At 34.6% G+C, this 19142-nt stretch overlaps 1 protein-coding gene across 1 annotated transcript; it reads left to right on the top strand.

Annotated features, from left to right (window-relative positions):
- The first annotated feature begins 4120 nt into the window (after positions 1 to 4120).
- LOC126821415 (ubiquitin-conjugating enzyme E2 Z) lies at positions 4121 to 17893 on the top strand. Its single transcript, XM_050549837.2, has 7 exons — positions 4121 to 4666; positions 5853 to 5925; positions 6466 to 6653; positions 9331 to 9442; positions 10337 to 10449; positions 11254 to 11344; positions 13617 to 17893. The coding sequence occupies exons 1-7, from the start codon at positions 4500 to 4502 to the stop codon at positions 13773 to 13775; spliced, it is 903 nt and encodes a 300-aa protein (XP_050405794.1). The 5' UTR covers positions 4121 to 4499; the 3' UTR covers positions 13776 to 17893.
- Positions 17894 to 19142: the final 1249 nt, after the last annotated feature.

The following is a 19142-nucleotide window of genomic DNA, read 5'->3' as shown; positions in this document are numbered from 1 at the left end:
TGTCTACGGTTGTATTCCGTTTCATTTACCATGTTTTTATTTTGCAAAATTCAAATATTTTTCATATATATTTTTCCAGGTGTGCCGCTATTTTTTCATGTGTTCCAAGGTGTGCCGTTAGCAACAAAAGGTTGAGAACCTCTGTTCTAGAGCTATAGCCCCTGCTTTTCACGCAAAATCTGATATATGTACGGATTTTGTAGGCACTCCAGGTGGAGGGGGCGGGCTACCATTTTTGTCCAATTCTGTTGAACCTTAAATATGTTAAGGATCAAATGATCTTGAATTTTTAGGATAGCCCTTTTGACTTTACCTCTTCCCCGTCCATTTTTTTACAAAATGTGGGCATATCTTGCATGGCAACCGCTTGTTTCAACTGGCCATAGCAGTGAATTATTTGATGGATAAGGAGGAAAGAGTATAAATAGAACTCTATCCCGTCGTTTTTCTAATTACCTAATATGTCATAGATACAACAGACATGAGATGGACTTGAAATAAAGATCGACCGTTCAGTTATCTAATCGCGACCCTCGCAACCGCGGGTCTCTTAACCCTGGGAACAGTATAGAGCATAGCGGGGTTTTCTTCTTCTGAAAGTCTACGTTCTAGAAGTCTCACTTCTACTCACTTCTATGTTAAATTCAAGCCTTTTTGTGTTTTTAATAGAATAGTTACTTGCGTGCAACAACCTGGAGAAAAGTCATTGCGGCCAAAATATAGACGCGTTAACCCTCTACCCCGCGAAAGTCGGACAAATCAATTTTTTTTCGGGCGATCATCAAATTTGGAGGTGGGGTGGTGTTGGACAGTGGCCAGAGGACAAGTGATAAAAAAAAAACATTTTATTGGATATAAAAAAGGAAAAATTAATATGAAAATTATTCCATCCCGCAAAATGAAGTGCCCGAAATTCGGGACTTTTACTGACCATTGGGGCATTGGGTGGAGTTGCATTTCCCAACCGGAGTTCAGGGTCTTAGAAAGTCACACAATTCTGATTTTGATTTGGGGTGTCTGGTTCTCAAAATCTACCCCCTCCCCGGAACATCGGCCCGTGCGCTTGTGCTTATCATGGACCTTGTCCATGACCTTATCATCACCACATTATTCAATGATGAATATTCTAATGTGCATACCCATTCACTAATTACGATGTCCCGGCCTTTCTGGTGTTTTGCCCTCTACTAATCGTCGTAACTCTTGGATAAGACTGACGGAAATACATAAATTATTAATTTTTGCGACTGAACCGTTTCAAAGAATACGTGAAGTTGAATGAAATTTTTGAGTCACAGTCAAATGGCTGCCAAATTATCATCCATGTACATTAATCGTTCATCGCTAAAATTAAATTATGCGGAAGGTAGTGAAACGTTTTGAGATTTTATCGCTGATGTTTAACCATGCTGAATGTTGTGAAACATATTGAGATTTTATAATAACTGAGTATAAAGGATGTTATGCTGGTTAAAGATACATTTTTTAGAGCTAAATTTGCATATTGCAGATCGTTCCTTTGACCTCAAATGTTCTATAAAAAATTAATGCGATATGTATTTACATACCAGGCCCATAATCAACTCTCCATAACTTCGGACGGTTTTTGATTTTTAACAGATTTATGATTTAATTCAAAAATGACCGTCGAGACTAAGCTCTTCTGTAAACGACGATAACTCCTCTCAGAATGAAGTAACTTGACTGAAACTATTTTTTAAACTATTATTGCGAGAACTGTCGGCTCTTTATCTAAATCTTATGAAATATGCATCTTTAACTTTCCCTGATTGACCACCGTGGCCATGCTATATTAATAATACAAGATACCTTTACACCATCATGTTATACATCAATAGATATATTTGAATTTGAATAATTCAGAGACGATAAAGCGAAAGCGAATTCAAATGATACTCAAAAAAATCAAGTATATAATATAGATTGAAATAAAGGAGAGAGAGGGGGGACAAATGGGGTTTAACGTCCACTCTTACAAACTCGATCATTTCCGGACTAATACATGGTTCAATTCTATTACAATAATTTGCATGGTCTTTAGTAGTGGGTGGAAACCGGGGGGGCCCGGAGAAAACCCACGAGGTTGGATAGGTGACTATACTCCTTGTCACGTACAACCGGGGAATCGAAACCATGCCAGTTGACTCAATAACAGACCTTTTGATACAGCGCGCACATGCTAACCATTCGACCATCCATCCCCACCTTCAAATAAAGGAACAAGCAATTCGATACATCCATCGTCATCCAATAGCTTTCCACATAAAATAGAAATGCATGGCGTTCGGTCACGGCAAATGCCTCAGTAGTCAGCTAATATTCTCGGTTGCTGTGATTCTTTATTATTCTTTGGGTAAGGGGGTGGGGTGGAGGTTGCCCGATTGGCTAAGTTTTGTCATTGAGTCACCTGGCGTGGTTTCGCCGTCTAAACTCGTGGATTTTCTCCTGCTCCCCTGGTTTCCCCCATAGCTAACGACATTATGTGCAATCGAATTATAGTGTGTCTGTTTCTCTCCCTCCCTCGACTGTTTTGAGTTTGAAATGGCCCACTAACAATAATTGGCTTTGGCTGTTTATTGTATAATAAAGGCCCAGCATACGAAAAAGTACGTTTTCCAAGTTGCAATATGTAAGTGAATAGCTGGAGATTTTAGAAAATGTTTTGTCTTAGAACAGAGATTTCTACTGGTAGTTGAGATTTTACAATGGTTTTTTTAAACATAAGATGTGGTTTAAAAATATTTATTTCATATTATTTTCTTGGAGTATGGAGGCGGTCGTGGTGTTGTCAGGTAGTTGTTGTAGTTGTTGTAGTTGTAGTGCAAGAGAAGGGTATGGGTGTCATTGTTATATAAATTATATTCGTTGATTTTTGTCATGGCGGCGAGCAATATTTTCCATTTCTTATGTTTAAAACATTTATTTCTTTGAGTTAAAGGTAAACGAAATGGGGTTTAACGTCCCACTAGGCTAATGAAGACAGGCATACGCCATATCGTGTCCCATAGATAAGGGAAATTCTACCCGAGACCAGCGCTAATCTAGCTGCCAAGAATTCTTTTACGTCTCATCCGAATGAGTATACGTTGTCCTGCACCAGTGACAAGGGGGAACCACGCCGGTGGATTTCGGTGGATTTTCAGTATGATGCACATGGAAAGGTCATCTATATCTACAACTTGGTACCAAAAAACCTTCTAAAGCAATTTGTGGTGGGTCTATCAGTATTTTGACCAGACCAATATTCAAATAGACTATCGCGAGACTAGATTCACGCATATTACTGTAATAGAAGTCTTCCATGTGAGCTATTGCGGGACATTTTGGCTGGTTTTCGGGACGCGGGACTTGGAAACATTTTGCAGGACTGTCCCGCGAAATGCGGGACGGGTGGTCACCCTAAACATAACTGATTTGAAATTAGAGTAAAAACGGAAACCATTGAATGTATATCAGTTTATATACATTCATATTACAGTATTATATGAGTTCCGACCCACTTGTGTCAATTTGTAGGTCCCAAATGTTAGCGATTTAGCTCCTTTAATACTTAGGCTAGTGGCCATAGAAACATAGTGGCTATAGCTAATCTATGGGAAACAACTCCAGTCATACGATAGTTATCTCCCATTTTAACGTTGGGAAACAGTTTTTCTTTATTATTGTACACCTAGTAGCCAACTAGTATCGTGTAGAAGCTTGAAATTTTGAGGATGAACAACGACGCTGAGGCTGGCATATTTAAAGGATTTTTAGTTTTGTTCTTCCATCTATTATTCCCATTCGGAGGTGATGGTTTGTTTACTATGTAGACTTGAATATACAAGACACTAACTTCACACTGGGCTTTCTCGCAAACGTTGGTTAGACAGAAGCTTGGGCGGCCTGTAAATCGAACAATCTGTTATTCTGACTGCTACAACCCGCTATTCATTGTGTTTGGTAGACATTAAAATGGATAGGAAATCTATCAACCCGTTATTCCTATTGTTCCTTACCACGATACGATACGGCCACTGAATGCTAGCAAAAGGTAGCTCGGAGTGTGGAACAACCTTACTTAGTGTCTTGATATTCAAGTCTGCCCAGTAAAAAACCATCATGGCTGACGTCTCGAAATATAGACATTAGAATAAAAGTAAAATAAAGTTATAGCCCTAATTTGAAATGATAATAGCATTATCAAGGACCTGCGCCCGTTATTCATCCTAAACATCTCCTGAATATTTCAAGTCTCTATGGCAACGAGACGTGCACTGCCAGGTGTACGAACGTGCAATAGCGCATGATTTTGCAGAAGTCAAAACCGGAAGTGAAATTGGGGGAAAGAAAACAAGTTCGTTCGTTCGTTTCTGGGGTTTTACGTCCACTTCCACCTAAGGTGATATCGTAGACAAGAAAACAAGTAAGCCGAGAGAATGTAAATACAGGTGTTGTTTTTTTGATTTGGCTGATTTGTTTCAGTGACAGTGTAAACGATGGCGGCAGCGAATGTAGAAGATGATGATACATTGCCGGTTAATTTGTTAGATGCGCTCACAACGGCAGAACATACGACACAAACGGTTTCCCAATGGGATCCATGTTCGAGCGGTGACTGGGACCAGATGAAAGCTACACCAGAATGTTTTACGAGAATAAAAAGGTAATCGAGAATATACATAAATGTTTAGATGTTACAGGAGTGTATGTGTAGTAATGATTTTTTTTAATATTTTCACCATACTTCCCGAAAAGTCAATTGTTTGACCACCATAAGCAATTTAATAAAAACCAGTGACTCATGACTCATAGTCATACTCATAGGGAGGATGATAAAATTATTGTAGATAAAAGTAGTAGTGAGTACAATGGTCCAGGTGTAGTCCTTAAACCCAATCCATTATGTCACACTCAAAACATGGTCATACAACAAACTAGAACAAGTTGTGTGCCATAGATGTCCAACTTTGCATCGTTTTGGATTATTTAGTCTATGAATCAATGATACATTTAACAGTGAAGGGAGAGAGAGAGAGAGAGAAATGGAGTTTAACGTCCACTCTACACAGACTAGGTCATTTCGGGACTAACATCTGGTTTAATTTTATTTCAATAATTCGCTTGCGCATAGGGGTTTTTAGCAATGGGAGGAAACCGTAGGACCCAGCGAAAACCCATGAGATTGGACAGGCAACCCTACTCCTTGTCACGTACAACCGGGGATTCAAAACCACGCTAGTTGACTCAATGACAGGCCTTATGAGACAGCACGCATCCAAACCCCCTAACAGTGAAGGAGGACCACACAGGAAGGAAGCATCAGAAGTCTCTGTTTTGAAATGAAATGAAATGAAATGATGTTTAACGTCCTACTGTTCTGTTCCTACTGGGCTAATTAAGACGGGCATACGCCATGCAGTGTGCTATGAGGGAAATTTTGTTCGGACAGCGGCGCTATGGCCAACTCTGATTTCAAATTCAAACTGTCAAGGGTTCCTTTACGTGTGAGAAAGCATAGGCATTATAAATTCAGAAAGTGTAATTAGTCAAAGGTATGGTTATCAGGTGTGCAATTATGTAATAATTTGGACAAATTGAAAATAAAACGAAAGTGCATTATTAGTGATTTTATAATAGTCCTTGTCCAAAAGTTTGTTTTTTTAACCTGAAGAACTCTGTTGCTCCGACTCACCCTTTAGCTTACAGCCATCAAAATAGTCCTAAAATGGCTATTGCAAGACTTAAGATTTCAAACTGATGTAGTCCCTGCTCAACCCTTGTTCTTTTCATCCTGATAAAAACATGACATGCTTCCTTTAGTTTTTAAAACCATTGTTGTTTAATTCTAGGGATATTATGACAATTTATAAGGAACCACCACCTGGAATGTTTATAGTTCCAGACAAAGATGATATCACCAAGGTAGAATTTTTATTCTTAAAAACCATGTTTACTGAACACAATAAAACATCCCCAATGTACATGTATCTCTGCATGGACATACCTTACAGAAATATAACCTTGGGCTTCATCTTGTGATCATTTTCCATGTTAAATTCTGTCCACCTGTTATGATCGGTTCGTCTTTAATGTTTGTTTGGTAATTATAGTATTAATATCTTATAAAAATGGGTACAGTAGGTCTCCACCATCAAATTAATTGTGCAAATATGACAAAATATCTCCAAATTGACATACACATATATAAGACAGAAAGGAAAAATTGAGTTTATTACCTAATTGATAAGATTCAGATTAAAGTCAGTGATCACAATGTGCACTGTTCTGACAATGTCTAATTTTTGACAGCTTAATCTATACTAAAATTTAATCAATTATTTAAGATTTAGATTTATTAGAAAACAAAACCAAAACATCAAATGATTTTACGCCACACTTTAAGTTGTCTCTCGTCATTTTATATATCATCCTTTAATTTTTGTTCATCCACTAACATTTCAGATACATAGTTTAATAACGGGACCATTTGATACTCCATATGAAGGTGGATTCTTTTATTTTTTGATTCGATGTCCTCCTGATTATCCTATCCGTCCACCAAGAGTTCGTCTCATGACCACTGGAGATGGGCGTGTTCGATTTAATCCAAATCTTTATAAAAACGGAAAAGTGTGTCTCAGTATATTGGGGTAAGTATTTGAAGTTTCAGGGCGTTTAATTGTTAAGTACACAGGCCGAGTATTGCAGCTGAAAATTGTCTTGTGATATTTTGCGATATTTTTGCTATCAGTATTGCTATAACTTAATATATTGCAATATCACAGTATATTGCAACATCAGTATATTGCAATTTATGGAATTGTGTATTATTTTGTATTTTTTTGTCTGAAGAGAAATAAATAAGTGCCAAATGAATTTTTTTTATGCCCACATTTTCATGTGGACATAGATATATTGTCGTTGCCCCTGTCTGTTCGAATGTCCGTCCACAATTTGTTTGTGGACACTCTACAGGTCATGATTTGTATCAGATTTTGATGAAACTTGAAATATAGGTTTATATCCCAAAGATCTTGGATCCTTTCGCTATTGACATATCAGACCGTTACTTCATGGATTATGGCCCCTGATGGTACGAAAAATAATGTTTTTAGCTTGTGGACACTCTAAGAGGTCACAATTTATGTCCGATTTTGATGAAACTTAAAATGTATGTTTATAACCAAAGATCTCGATATTCGCATATATCTGACCATATCTTACTGGATTATGGCCCCTGATGGTCTGAAAAATCGTGTTTTTAGCTTGTGGACAATCTAGAGGTCACAATTTTTATCCATGATATTTTGCAATATTTTAGCTATCAGTATTGCTATAACTTAATATATTGCAATATCACAGTATATTGCAACATCAGTATATTACAATTTATGGAATTGTGTATTATTTTGTATTTTTTTGTCTGAAGAGAAATCAATAAGTGCCAAATGAATTTTTTTTATGCCCACATTTTCATGTGGACATAGATATATTGTCGTTGCCCCTGTCTGTTCGAATGTCCGTCCACAATTTGTTTGTGGACACTCTACAGGTCATGATTTGTATCAGATTTTGATGAAACTTGAAATATAGGTTTATATCCCAAAGATCTTGGATCCTTTCGCTATTGACATATCAGACCGTTACTTCATGGATTATGGCCCCTGATGGTACTAAAAATAATGTTTTTAGCTTGTGGACACTCTAAGAGGTCACAATTTATGTCCGATTTTGATGAAACTTAAAATGTATGTTTATAACCAAAGATCTCGATATTCGCATATATCTGACCATATCTTACTGGATTATGGCCCCTGATGGTCTGAAAAATCGTGTTTTTAGCTTGTGGACAATCTAGAGGTCACAATTTTTATCCGTGATATTTTGCAATATTTTTGCTATCAGTATTGCTATAACTTAATATACTGCAATATCACAGTATATTGCAACATCAGTATATTGCAATTTATGGAATTGTGTATTATTTTGTATTTTTTTGTCTGAAGAGAAATCAATAAGTGCCAAATGAATTTTTTTTATGCCCACATTTTCATGTGGACATAGATATATTGTCGTTGCCCCTGTCTGTTCGAACGTCCGTCCACAATTTGTTTGTGGACACTCTACAGGTCATGATTTGTATCAGATTTTGATGAAACTTGAAATATAGGTTTATATCCCAAAGATCTTGGATCCTTTCGCTATTGACATATCAGACCGTTACTTCATGGATTATGGCCCCTGATGGTACTAAAAATAATGTTTTTAGCTTGTGGACACTCTAAGAGGTCACAATTTATGTCCGATTTTGATGAAACTTAAAATGTATGTTTATAACCAAAGATCTCGATATTCGCATATATCTGACCATATCTTACTGGATTATGGCCCCTGATGGTCTGAAAAATCGTGTTTTTAGCTTGTGGACAATCTAGAGGTCACAATTTTTATCCGCTTAAAAAAACGTCAAAATATATCACTGTTACGATTACACCATAATGACAGTTGAGTTTGAATTTCTCGAAAATTGGATTGAAAATGCCCGACAAAATGGCCGCTCCACATATGCAAATAGTGTAAAAGTATGTAATACCAAGGTTGTGGACCCTCTAGAGGTCACAATTTTTATCCAATTTTGATAAAACTTAAAATATATCTTTAGTTCCTTTCGATACTTGTGCATATCGGACTGTGACTTCCTGGATTATGGGCCCTGATTGCACAAAAGATCGCTTTTTATACATGTCCATCTCTTGCAAGATGTGGGCATATCTTGCATGGTAAACACTTGTTTTGTTTGATACTGCAAATAAAGTGAATTATTGGAGTGAATATATTGAAAGATCTATTAACAAAGAACAGTCGGTCAAATATTCTTCAGCAAAAATTAGGACATTTTGATCATTAATCAATGAAATATTTGCAGAAATGAACAAATATATTGCAATATGTCGATTTTCATTTATTCATATTACGATTCGAGTTGTTAAAATTATCAATATAGTGCAGTATAGATCCTGCATAATTTGTATCGAAATATAGAGTCAAGCATATCAATATTTTTACTCTTCTTTATTAACTCATTAAAATTTAAAAAAACAAGAGTTTGTGTAAATCGTTAGCTTAGTATTTTACAATCACCATCAGACATCTGAATTCCCAAATGTCATTAGAAAATTTCACAAAAATATGCAAAACTGTTTTGTTGGAGATAGATCTTTGAAACATCGGTTTTCTGTTGAAAATTGATTTTTGCATATAATTTTGATTGCAATACACACCCTAATCATGATCATTCTCATGTAGTATTATTATATCTTTTGACAGAACATGGTCTGGTCCAGCATGGAGTCCAGCTCTCAGTTTATCAACATTGTTAATGTCGATACAGTCTGTAATGAACGAGAAACCATATCATAATGAACCTGGTTTTGAAACAGTAAGTTCATCTTACAGTACAGCCCAAAAAAGATAATGGGTGTCTCCCTGTGGGGTCCCATTGCTTCTCTAATAAAGAACCAGCTTCCGCGAGTGGTCATCCAAGATGTGTGTAAACCTTTAAAATTTTGGCAGCCAGTCAATTTTTTGATGTATTTATTGTTTACTAAGATATTATTTCTTTTATGGCATGTAAAATGACTGACAGATAAGATCTCCAAGCAGTCAATTTCACTGTAATTTAAGATTGTCAAATATATCTGAATCGAGAGCCCTGTCTGATTATGACTTTTGGACTCCTGTATCTATTGATTTTAGTGAACATAGCTTTTCTGGACAAATTTTATTCTATCTGTGTTTATTATATAAAAATAAATACTAATACTGATTTTGACAATCTGATTAAAACACAGATCCTATTTCATTTCATTTATTTTATAGTTTTAGTTTATATTTTGCTTTACTTACCTTTACTACACTAGGATCTGGAAGAGTTGTTATATAACCCACGTTCTGGTTGATGTGGAGGATTGGCGTGTGGTGTGTGGATCTGTGGGTTGTCCCACTATAAACATCAACACTGATTAGTTAATCAAATGTCTGACATCATAGGGTCAAAAGTCACTCGTATGACCCCTGACACAACCTTCCACTACATCCGGTCAGATCTTCATGTAGTAGAGGCCATTAAAAGTATAAAAAAATGAATCGTAATATAGATCTGTATTTTAATCAGATTGTGATTCTGAAGAAGCTAAAAAAAGTGAATCTTGTATAATATTCCAAATATGATTTTTGACTACTCACGGAAGATCTCATAATTATGTGGGATAGTCAGACCCTGAACATCAGTCACTTGATTTAATTAAAGCTTGATATTTTGTTATTTTATTAGGAACGTAATGCTGGTGATGCTAAGAGATATAATGATATAATCTGTCATGAAACAATACGTATAGCTGTCTGTGATATGTTAAATGGTAAACTACCGTGTCCCGATGCTCTCAGGTAATATTACTTTCTATGTATATATATATAGTCTATGTGGCACACATATAATTTGTGCGTCTGAACTTTTTCAAGCCATTTGTAGGGGATAGTCATTCAGTTGTTTAGATTATAGATTAATTACTGGCTGAGTGATTATTAATAAAAGTTTTATACTATACTCTTTATATGATATTTTCCATTTTAAGCCATATATAAATCTGGAGTTGTTTCTTTAATTAAGGGGGGTTGGATGGCCGAATGGTTAGCAAGTGTGCACTGTATTATAAAGTGTGTCATTGAGTCAACTTTGTGGGTTTTCTCCGGGTCCTCCGGTTACCTCCCACTGCTAAAGACCCCTACACGCAAGCTAATTATTGAAATAAAATTGAACCATGTGTTAGTCCCAAAATGACCTAGTTTGTGTCGAGTGGACGTTAAACCCCATTTCCCTCTCTCTTTCTTTAATTAAAAGATGTTTATTGAGACCTGAAAATAATCTTTTAGAGGCATTTAGTAACTGGACAGAGCCAAACGCAATAACACATACTTATGGAAAAACAGCTACTTATTTATTTGGGCAACATTTCGATGAGTATTCTCTCAAAGTTATCAAGCTAATGATAACATTGAGAGAATATCTTCGAAACGTCGCCCAAATAAATAAGTAGCTGTTTTTCCATGACTACGTGTTATTGTGTATTGAGACCTAAAAAGTAAGGGTGACAATGTATAGACATCTGTGAAGTACGTAAACCTAATGTGTAAATGATCCAAGTACATGTAGGTCTATACTAATCATAGAATTATCTCATAACTTTGTAGAGAGGTGATGGAGAAGTCTTTTCCTAATTATTATGATTATTATGAAAGTATTTGTGAGTCATGTAAAAATAAACAAGGACAAAGTATGCAGGTAAGTATGCAGGTTTTTGTGTCAATGTATGAATATGCTAAATGACCTAAAGATGTATTATATAAGATTTAGATAAGAGCTGGAGACGTTATTGCTCTAATAGTCCAGAAATAGATAATGATAAATGAATATATTGAAAATCTCATTCAATTAACATAAATCTGAGCAAAGTTATGACCGTTTGAAGATATACATGTGGATTTATATTGTCGTTGCCCCTGTCCGTCGGTCCAGATTTTGTTTGTGGACACTCTACAGGTCACAATTTTTATCCGATTTTGACAAACCTTCAAATACAGGTTTATATCCTAAAGATCTTGGTTCATTTTTATATTGGCATGTATCGAACCGTAAGTTCATGGATTATGGCCCCTGATTGTACGAAAAATCATGTTTTTAGCTTGTGGACACACAGAGGTCACAATTCTTATCCGATTTTTATGAAACTTGAAATGTATGTTTATAACCCAAAGACCTTGGTTCCTTTAAATATTCGCGCATATCTGACTGTAACTTCCTAGATTATCGCCCCTGATTTACGAAAAATTGCATTTTTAGCTTGTGTACACTCAAGAGATCACAATTTTTATCCAATTTTGATGAAACTTAAAATATATGTTTATATCCCAAAGATCTTGGGTCCTTTTGATATTGTCACATGTTAGACTGTAGCATCCTGGAGTATGGCCCCTAATTTTACGGAAAATTTTTTTGTTAGCTTGTTCTCTGTCAATCTCTTGCAAAATATTGGTGAGAATCGTGCATGGCAATCGTATCTTGCATGGAAACCGCTTGTTAAATCTCGCGAGTGTTTAGCTCCATTCATATCTCGGCCATCTGATGATCTAGAGAGCTGATAATAGCCTTGTCATATTAATAAATGTCTAAATAATTTATATAACATTTGAAGCCAAAAGAAAGGCCTGCGATGGGCAGATTTAGCTCTGACATAATGCATCTTTAATATAAAAAACATCACATTTTAAGGTTCTACATTCATATAGTTACTTACCTAACTAGTAATTCTCAAGGCTACCTACATGTATCTAAACTAAACTGTACACTGGGCTGAATACAAATTTATTTATAAGCAGTAACTAATTGTTGTCTCGGTCTGCAGACATGTGGCTAAATGACTTATCACAGACAACACATTTCATGGTTCTATACTTATCTCATTGTCAGTTTATTTATAGGAATTTATTTCCATTATGAAAAACTCTCATGTTACATATGTAAAAATTTACATCGTCTAATGTATAATCTAATTCCTTTATTTGTTCCTCGTAAATGGGGCTTCTAATCTTGAAATTTTTATTCTATTTATATTCAGCGCTCTCGTTGAACGTGACATTTTTACTCTGTATAACCTATCATAAAAAAGAAGGCATTATATTAAAGAGACTGTCTTTCTTACGTTATTTCACTTTATGTACCCCAAATTGTTATTGGAAACTTTACTTGTATAGAATGAACATTGAATAAATTAAGAATTTTGATGCATCTACCTTAGCAACAATCATTAGACTGTCGCCACCCAGTGCATGCGCAATAATTCCGCGCAATCACTGCTCAAGCATTGGCTTTACCCAAAGCCTTATATATCTATGCAAAACAAATAAAAAAGATTAGATTATACATTGTCTTTGATAAGAAATTACATGAATAAAAGTTAGACTATAGCATGATATAATTTTGAATCTAATAATTCGCAATAGAATTCAGGCCTGTCTGGGCACCAGATAAATTTAAAAGAGTTACCTCCCTTTAAAATGGAAAACCTGAATGCATTGTAATCTGATGTTTTTATTTCAAACTCTTACATGCTTTTGGGCCAGACATTGCCACATGTTTCTCAATCTGTGATGGAGACCATTCAACACAGCACAAATTATCGAGAATTAACATTCAAATTGTTGGGGAAGATCAATGGTGGTCTGTGACCAAACATTGCTCTGTTAATGAATTATCTCCTTTTGATGCATGTGTAACTTATGTGTTTCAGGTATATTAAACCACACAGTTAGTCAAATTTATTTATATAAGGAATCCGACCGAGTGCCGATATCAGTTTTGAATCACTTGGAGTACTGTACTTGAGGAGTTGATGATTTGAAAAGATACTGTAATCTTCAGTGAACAAGGGTTTACTGACCCGGGAGATTACCAGTGCCAAAAGAGAATGAATAACTCTGATGCATGCATGATCAGTCTACATGTTTCAAAATCATGAAATATTTCATCAAGGCTAATTATTGGTTTATTTTTTCAGGATCCATTTGGTGAAAAAAGAGGAACATTTGATTATGAATCTTTGTTGAAGAAATTACGAACAATAAAAAGTAATTTAGCTGAGAAAAACAATTTTTCAGATGACATGGATGATAGTTCTGACTCTGATATGGACACATCAACGCCTAATACCAGCTGACAGGCAGTGGACTATATCATAGAAATGTGTTCTTGTTATATCCCATGAACCAGGCAAGGGTGATTTGAAAGACTTTTTACAGTATATTTTAATATCTTGACATAAATCATGTGCCAATTCTCCAAGTCCCTTTTCACCATTACGGAACCAGGGAAGAGATGGTGATATTAAGATGACTTTGTATTTTTGGATTACTGGTGTATATAAGTATGTGTTATAGATAAAAGAAATTAATGAATAAATAATCTGGTTTAAAGCATGAATTATATAATAGCACTCATTTAATATTGAGCCATGAAATTAATTAATACAATCTGTGTATAGATTACACATACAATTTCAAAGTGATTAATCATTGGGTACCGAGCAAATAATACATATTGGCATAATCCTAAAAAGATTTTCCATTCAGATTTTCTTTCTAAAGTGGATCAGTAAGGTTTTATAAATTTTTAAACTGCAAAGATTATGATTTATTTAAAAATCAATGATCTCTGCAGATCTCCAGCAGATAATTATGAATAAAAGATATAGACATTAAATAAATAAAAAACAATATACAAGCTATGTTAAACACTGCGGACAATAAGATTACTGTCTGCTGAGTGTTGAATCTGTGCTGGACCTAGTATTAGTTGCCAGGTCTTCCAGTGTTCAGCCAATCGGTTAACATCAGCTTGCTGCCAGTATAATGAAAGGCTCTTTATAAATAATGATTTATGTCTTATTTTACCGACAATTTTAGTATTATATTTATTTTATGGTTGAGTTAAAAGTGTGAAAAAAAAAAATAACGGTGATCATTTATATTTCATAATAGCTAAACATCTCAATGTTTCTGTAAGAAACATGCCATATTTCACTTCTTGTCTCACTTTGAAATTTATTGTTAAGATGAATCTTACTCTTAGAAGAAGAAATTAATGCATATTGTGGTCATTATTATCAATTTTAAAATTTATTACTTATTTTTCAATATTTTGTTGACACATGTGTTAAGGATTGTACTCATAGCTATTGTTCAACAGGCTTGTTATTTTTATTTAATTTTTATTGTCCATACTGCATAATTAGAAAAACTTTCTGATGGACACTGAAAAATTCTATTTGTAAATTCAGTCATAATATTTATTAGCATTTGAACAAGTATTGCACACATGGCCGATCAATATGTAGTTTATTCACTATAAGTATATATAGGAAGGGTATGGCAATTTATTTGTCCAAATTTCTGTGTAAAAATTTCATTATTGATGCATTATGTATGAGTGGATTAGACAATGTCTGACTTTATTAAACGTTAAAATGGAATTTGAGACTTATTGTAGCAACAGTACTTGACAATCTAGACTATTTACACTATTTCTTATCTAAACTTTCATAACTTTGTTCAGTAATTTGACTGAAATATATTCATTTTTCATGATCTATTTTTAAACTATTATATATCACGAACTTCCAGCTCTTTATCAAAATTATTACACCTTTAAAATTATGGAAACATAATGTGGGAATATCCCTATGATCACAATCTCCAGTCTTTTATATGCGAACGCTTGTAGTTGTACTACTGGACTAGATTATTGTATGTAGTTGTTATATATTATATTGTTAATAATAAAAGATACCATTATATTATTGTCTGTGATTCTATTATTGTAAGCAAATCTCTTTAAATTATATCTTTTATAGTAACCATTGATATACTAATATGTGGGTTTAAGTATGCAAATCAAATATTAAAATGAAAAGAAATAACCAATTTTTAGCTCAATATATTCAGCTGTTTGGAAATGATTGCCTGGATAAGAATTTTAAGCAATTGCTTTGCATGTTAGCAAGCTTTTGCAAAGACATAACAGCAGCTGCATGTTTGGAAGCATTGAGACGAGTCCGAATTAAACCCAGGCGTCAGAATTAAACCGTTCAAATAATTATCACAGATCTTCAGAAAATGCATAAATCTGTCTGAAATTCCAATTGACCAGTTTTATTCACAAAAAATATCTGGGACGGCTCCTGGTATGTAGTTTATTTAGTGACTGAATAATCATTTTCATTAAGTCATCAACAACATCTCACATGTTTCAAATTTAATTCAAGTGAAGAAATTATATAAATGTCCTTCTACTTTCTATATCTGTTCATGTAAAGAATTTTAGGGGGGAAAAGGTTTGACATATCAGTCGGAGATGAATGAGGATTACTAGATTGTGGCCAAACGATCTATTAGCAATAACTCAACTTTTCCTTAATCTATTATATACTTTAAATATTTAGAATGAATTAAATGTATGAGTCACTAAATATATAAATATAAACCATCATAAATCAAAGAGATTTGTTCTTTTAATATGTTAATATTGTATGTTGGAGTTATTGTTGTCACTTTGAGTTATTGCTCTTGTCATCAAATCTTTCTAAATACAAGAGATATTGCTCTTGCCATCAAATCTATCTAAATACAATGAAATCCTCCTCAAGGACCATCTCTGTATTACAGACCACTTTTGTATAGGACCATAGTTTAAAAGAATGTATGAAATCTGTTTGGTGGGATTGTAACTCAGTAAAAATACCGCTCAACCATTAAGACCTATTTATGTCAGTCCCACACTTGGTCTTAATTGCTGATTTCAATGTAGTTCTACTCCTCAAGGTTTTCTTTGACAGTGCAATATCCAATGACCAACTTTTTCCCTTAACAAAGCTGGTGATGGGTGAATTTTCATTGCTTAGAAATGTTATGTTTAATATTATTGATGGTAGTTTAGTATAATACATTCTATTGTTAGAAACATGACCACAAGAATTGTTTTAAATTATGTTATTCATTTGTTGTTTATTTGATCAGCTTTATTTAACTAGTCTCTTTAGTTTAGACATTGGTTTAAAGTTCTTTGCTCAAGGGGGGTTGCATGGCCGAATAGTTAGTGCATGCGCGTTGCATCATAAGGTCTGGTGTGGTTTTGATTCCCCGGTTGTACATGACAAGGAGTAGGGTCGCCTGTCCAACCTTGTCGGTTTTCTCCAGGTGCTCCGGTTTCCTTCCACTGCTCTTACACGCAATCAAATTATTGAAATAAAAATGTAGTACAATGTTAGTCCTGTAGTTTGTGTCCAGTGGACATTATTTCTCTCTCTCTCTGTCTCTCTGCTCAATTCAACAAAGCATTCACTGGGCAAAGTTTCTAAAAGGATTTATATTCAGTATCTCATAATAAATTGAACTGAAGATCAGCGGGAATTTTCTACGGTTGAAAAAAAATTACAGCTTAGGCATATGAGATATTTTCATTGGCTCAGAATTACTATTCTGAATAAGGTTTTAGCTCATTATGTAGGTCTTAACCAATAAAAAGAAAGTGTTTGAAAATGTCTAGTTATGTCTATCTAGAAATAGACCATTGCTGATATTATGTTATGTTTGCTGCTTTTCAATTATTTTTTTTTGTTTTTTTGTTTGGTTACTTTGTTTCCCGTCATTTGATTTATTTTCATAAGATATGAAAATTGGTTTGGAAATCTTCGTATGATTTAAATAAATCCATTCCGATGGCTAGTGAACTCATGGCTACACGATTGGAAAGTAGGCCTATATATATATTTACTGCTAAATATTTGAATTGTTAGCCAAATGAGTTTGGTAAACTATAGTTTGCCATCATGTCATATGCAATCTATGACTATCTTGTTATTGAGTGGTTAACACATGCAATATAAATCATAAGCCATGTTATCTATGTAATTCAGGGGTCTGAATTTGGGTTGGTGTACCATAACAACAAGGAAACTAAGTTGTGTAATAAATTTGAAAGTATTATTAGGCAGTGATTATTACTGATTAATGGTTCATGATACAGTTCAGAGGTAACACAACAGATTTAATAAATCAAGTTCATGGTAGTTAATGTTTGTTAATCCAAAGTAGATATTGTGAAAGATATTTAAGTTTTTGATTATGTTAAAGAATTTAGGGTTTGTTTTGGGTTGCAATATTTTTCACATTGAATCATTTTACATTGACTTGCATATAGAAATAATGAACCTGGATACGATATGGATTATGGAGTGTGTTGCAGGTAAAAAAAAAAAGATATTACTGTTAATGTCTGAAACATAGTAAATTTTGGAATAACAATAGTACAATATGGACTAGGAACTGAGCATGACATCATCATTGCCATCTTGGATTTGTGATGTCATATCAAAAGGAACAAGCATTCATGTCAATTGTATTTGAATTGTGTACATGTGTTGAAGACTGAACAAAATTTTTCGCTGAAAATAGATTTTCATGCCAAAATTAAACTTGATTTTGCCAATTCTCCAAAAAACATAATTTGCTTAGTAGCAAGTACAAGCTATTAATAAAGAGACAAATGTTTTGATTTTTCAAAGACTGATTCCCCCCCCCCCCCCTCGAGTTATATTTTGTTTATTTTAAAGACTAAAAGTATAGAATATGTTATTGTTAGCATAAGGGTTGTATGGTAAATGTGTAGATGACTTGTGTATACCAACCAGTATATGTTTAGGATCTTTCAACATTTTATATGTAAATAAATAATATTACTACACAGTATCTTCATGTTTTTTTATACACCCACATTGAAATGTGGTCATATACTGTCGTTGAACCAGTCTTCCGTCATAATGTCTTGTGAACCCTCTAGCCACAATTTCCATTAATTAGCCTACTTCTAGAGCTATCACCCAAAGGTTTGGATGCAATCACAAGACTAAAAGTGTGGCAATCAGTTTAAAAATCATCACATTGTGCATACTGATGGTTGGGGTGAAGGAAGCGAAATGGTTTGGGGAGGCATAAGCTACCATAATAGGATAGCTGCACACGTGTGGAGGCAAAATGAAGGCCCAGTACTACAGGGACAATATTTTGAGACAATGTGTTGAGATAACCTGTTGATATGCCCGTTTCGTAATGATATTGCTCGAGTACCATACAGAATGTATCTCCATGGACTTCTTAATGCAAAAAAAGTCTTTGTAGAGCTTGAATAGTGCATCTGTGGGACAATATGAGACGTCAGTTTCTCCCAGGATGCACAACTGCAAAATCTCAACCGAAAGCAGCATTGCAACAGAGTGGAGAAGTATCCTCTCCATGCAGCAACACTATGGCTGCTAGAGGTGGACAAACACCCTACATATTTTTACCACTTGTGCCTTCATTTCACAGTAATGCTGTTATGGCATTTGTGGGGTGCTGTTGATTTTCCTGTGTCAGAATATGCCCAAACAACCACCATGCCAAAAATCATATTTCTGTTTCATTATGTCTCACCTGCACTTACATTTAAATCACATGTGCATTTTCATTGCATCTCAGATAGATCTGGGTGA

Source organism: Patella vulgata, chromosome 5, assembly GCF_932274485.2.
Source record: "Patella vulgata chromosome 5, xgPatVulg1.2, whole genome shotgun sequence".
Lineage (NCBI taxonomy): Eukaryota > Metazoa > Mollusca > Gastropoda > Patellidae > Patella > Patella vulgata.
Note: the sequence above shows the minus strand (reverse complement) of the source record. Positions and strands in the feature narration are given on the sequence as shown.

Excerpts from the sequence above, each read along its gene's own strand:
- LOC126821415 (XM_050549837.2), top strand. The coding sequence starts at position 4,500 with ATGGCGGCAGCGAATGTAGAAGATGATGATACATTGCCGGTTAATTTG. Across the intron at positions 5,926-6,465 it reads ACAAAGATGATATCACCAAG|ATACATAGTTTAATAACGGG; the intron begins GTAGAATTTTTA and ends CTAACATTTCAG. Across the intron at positions 10,450-11,253 it reads CCGTGTCCCGATGCTCTCAG|AGAGGTGATGGAGAAGTCTT; the intron begins GTAATATTACTT and ends ATAACTTTGTAG.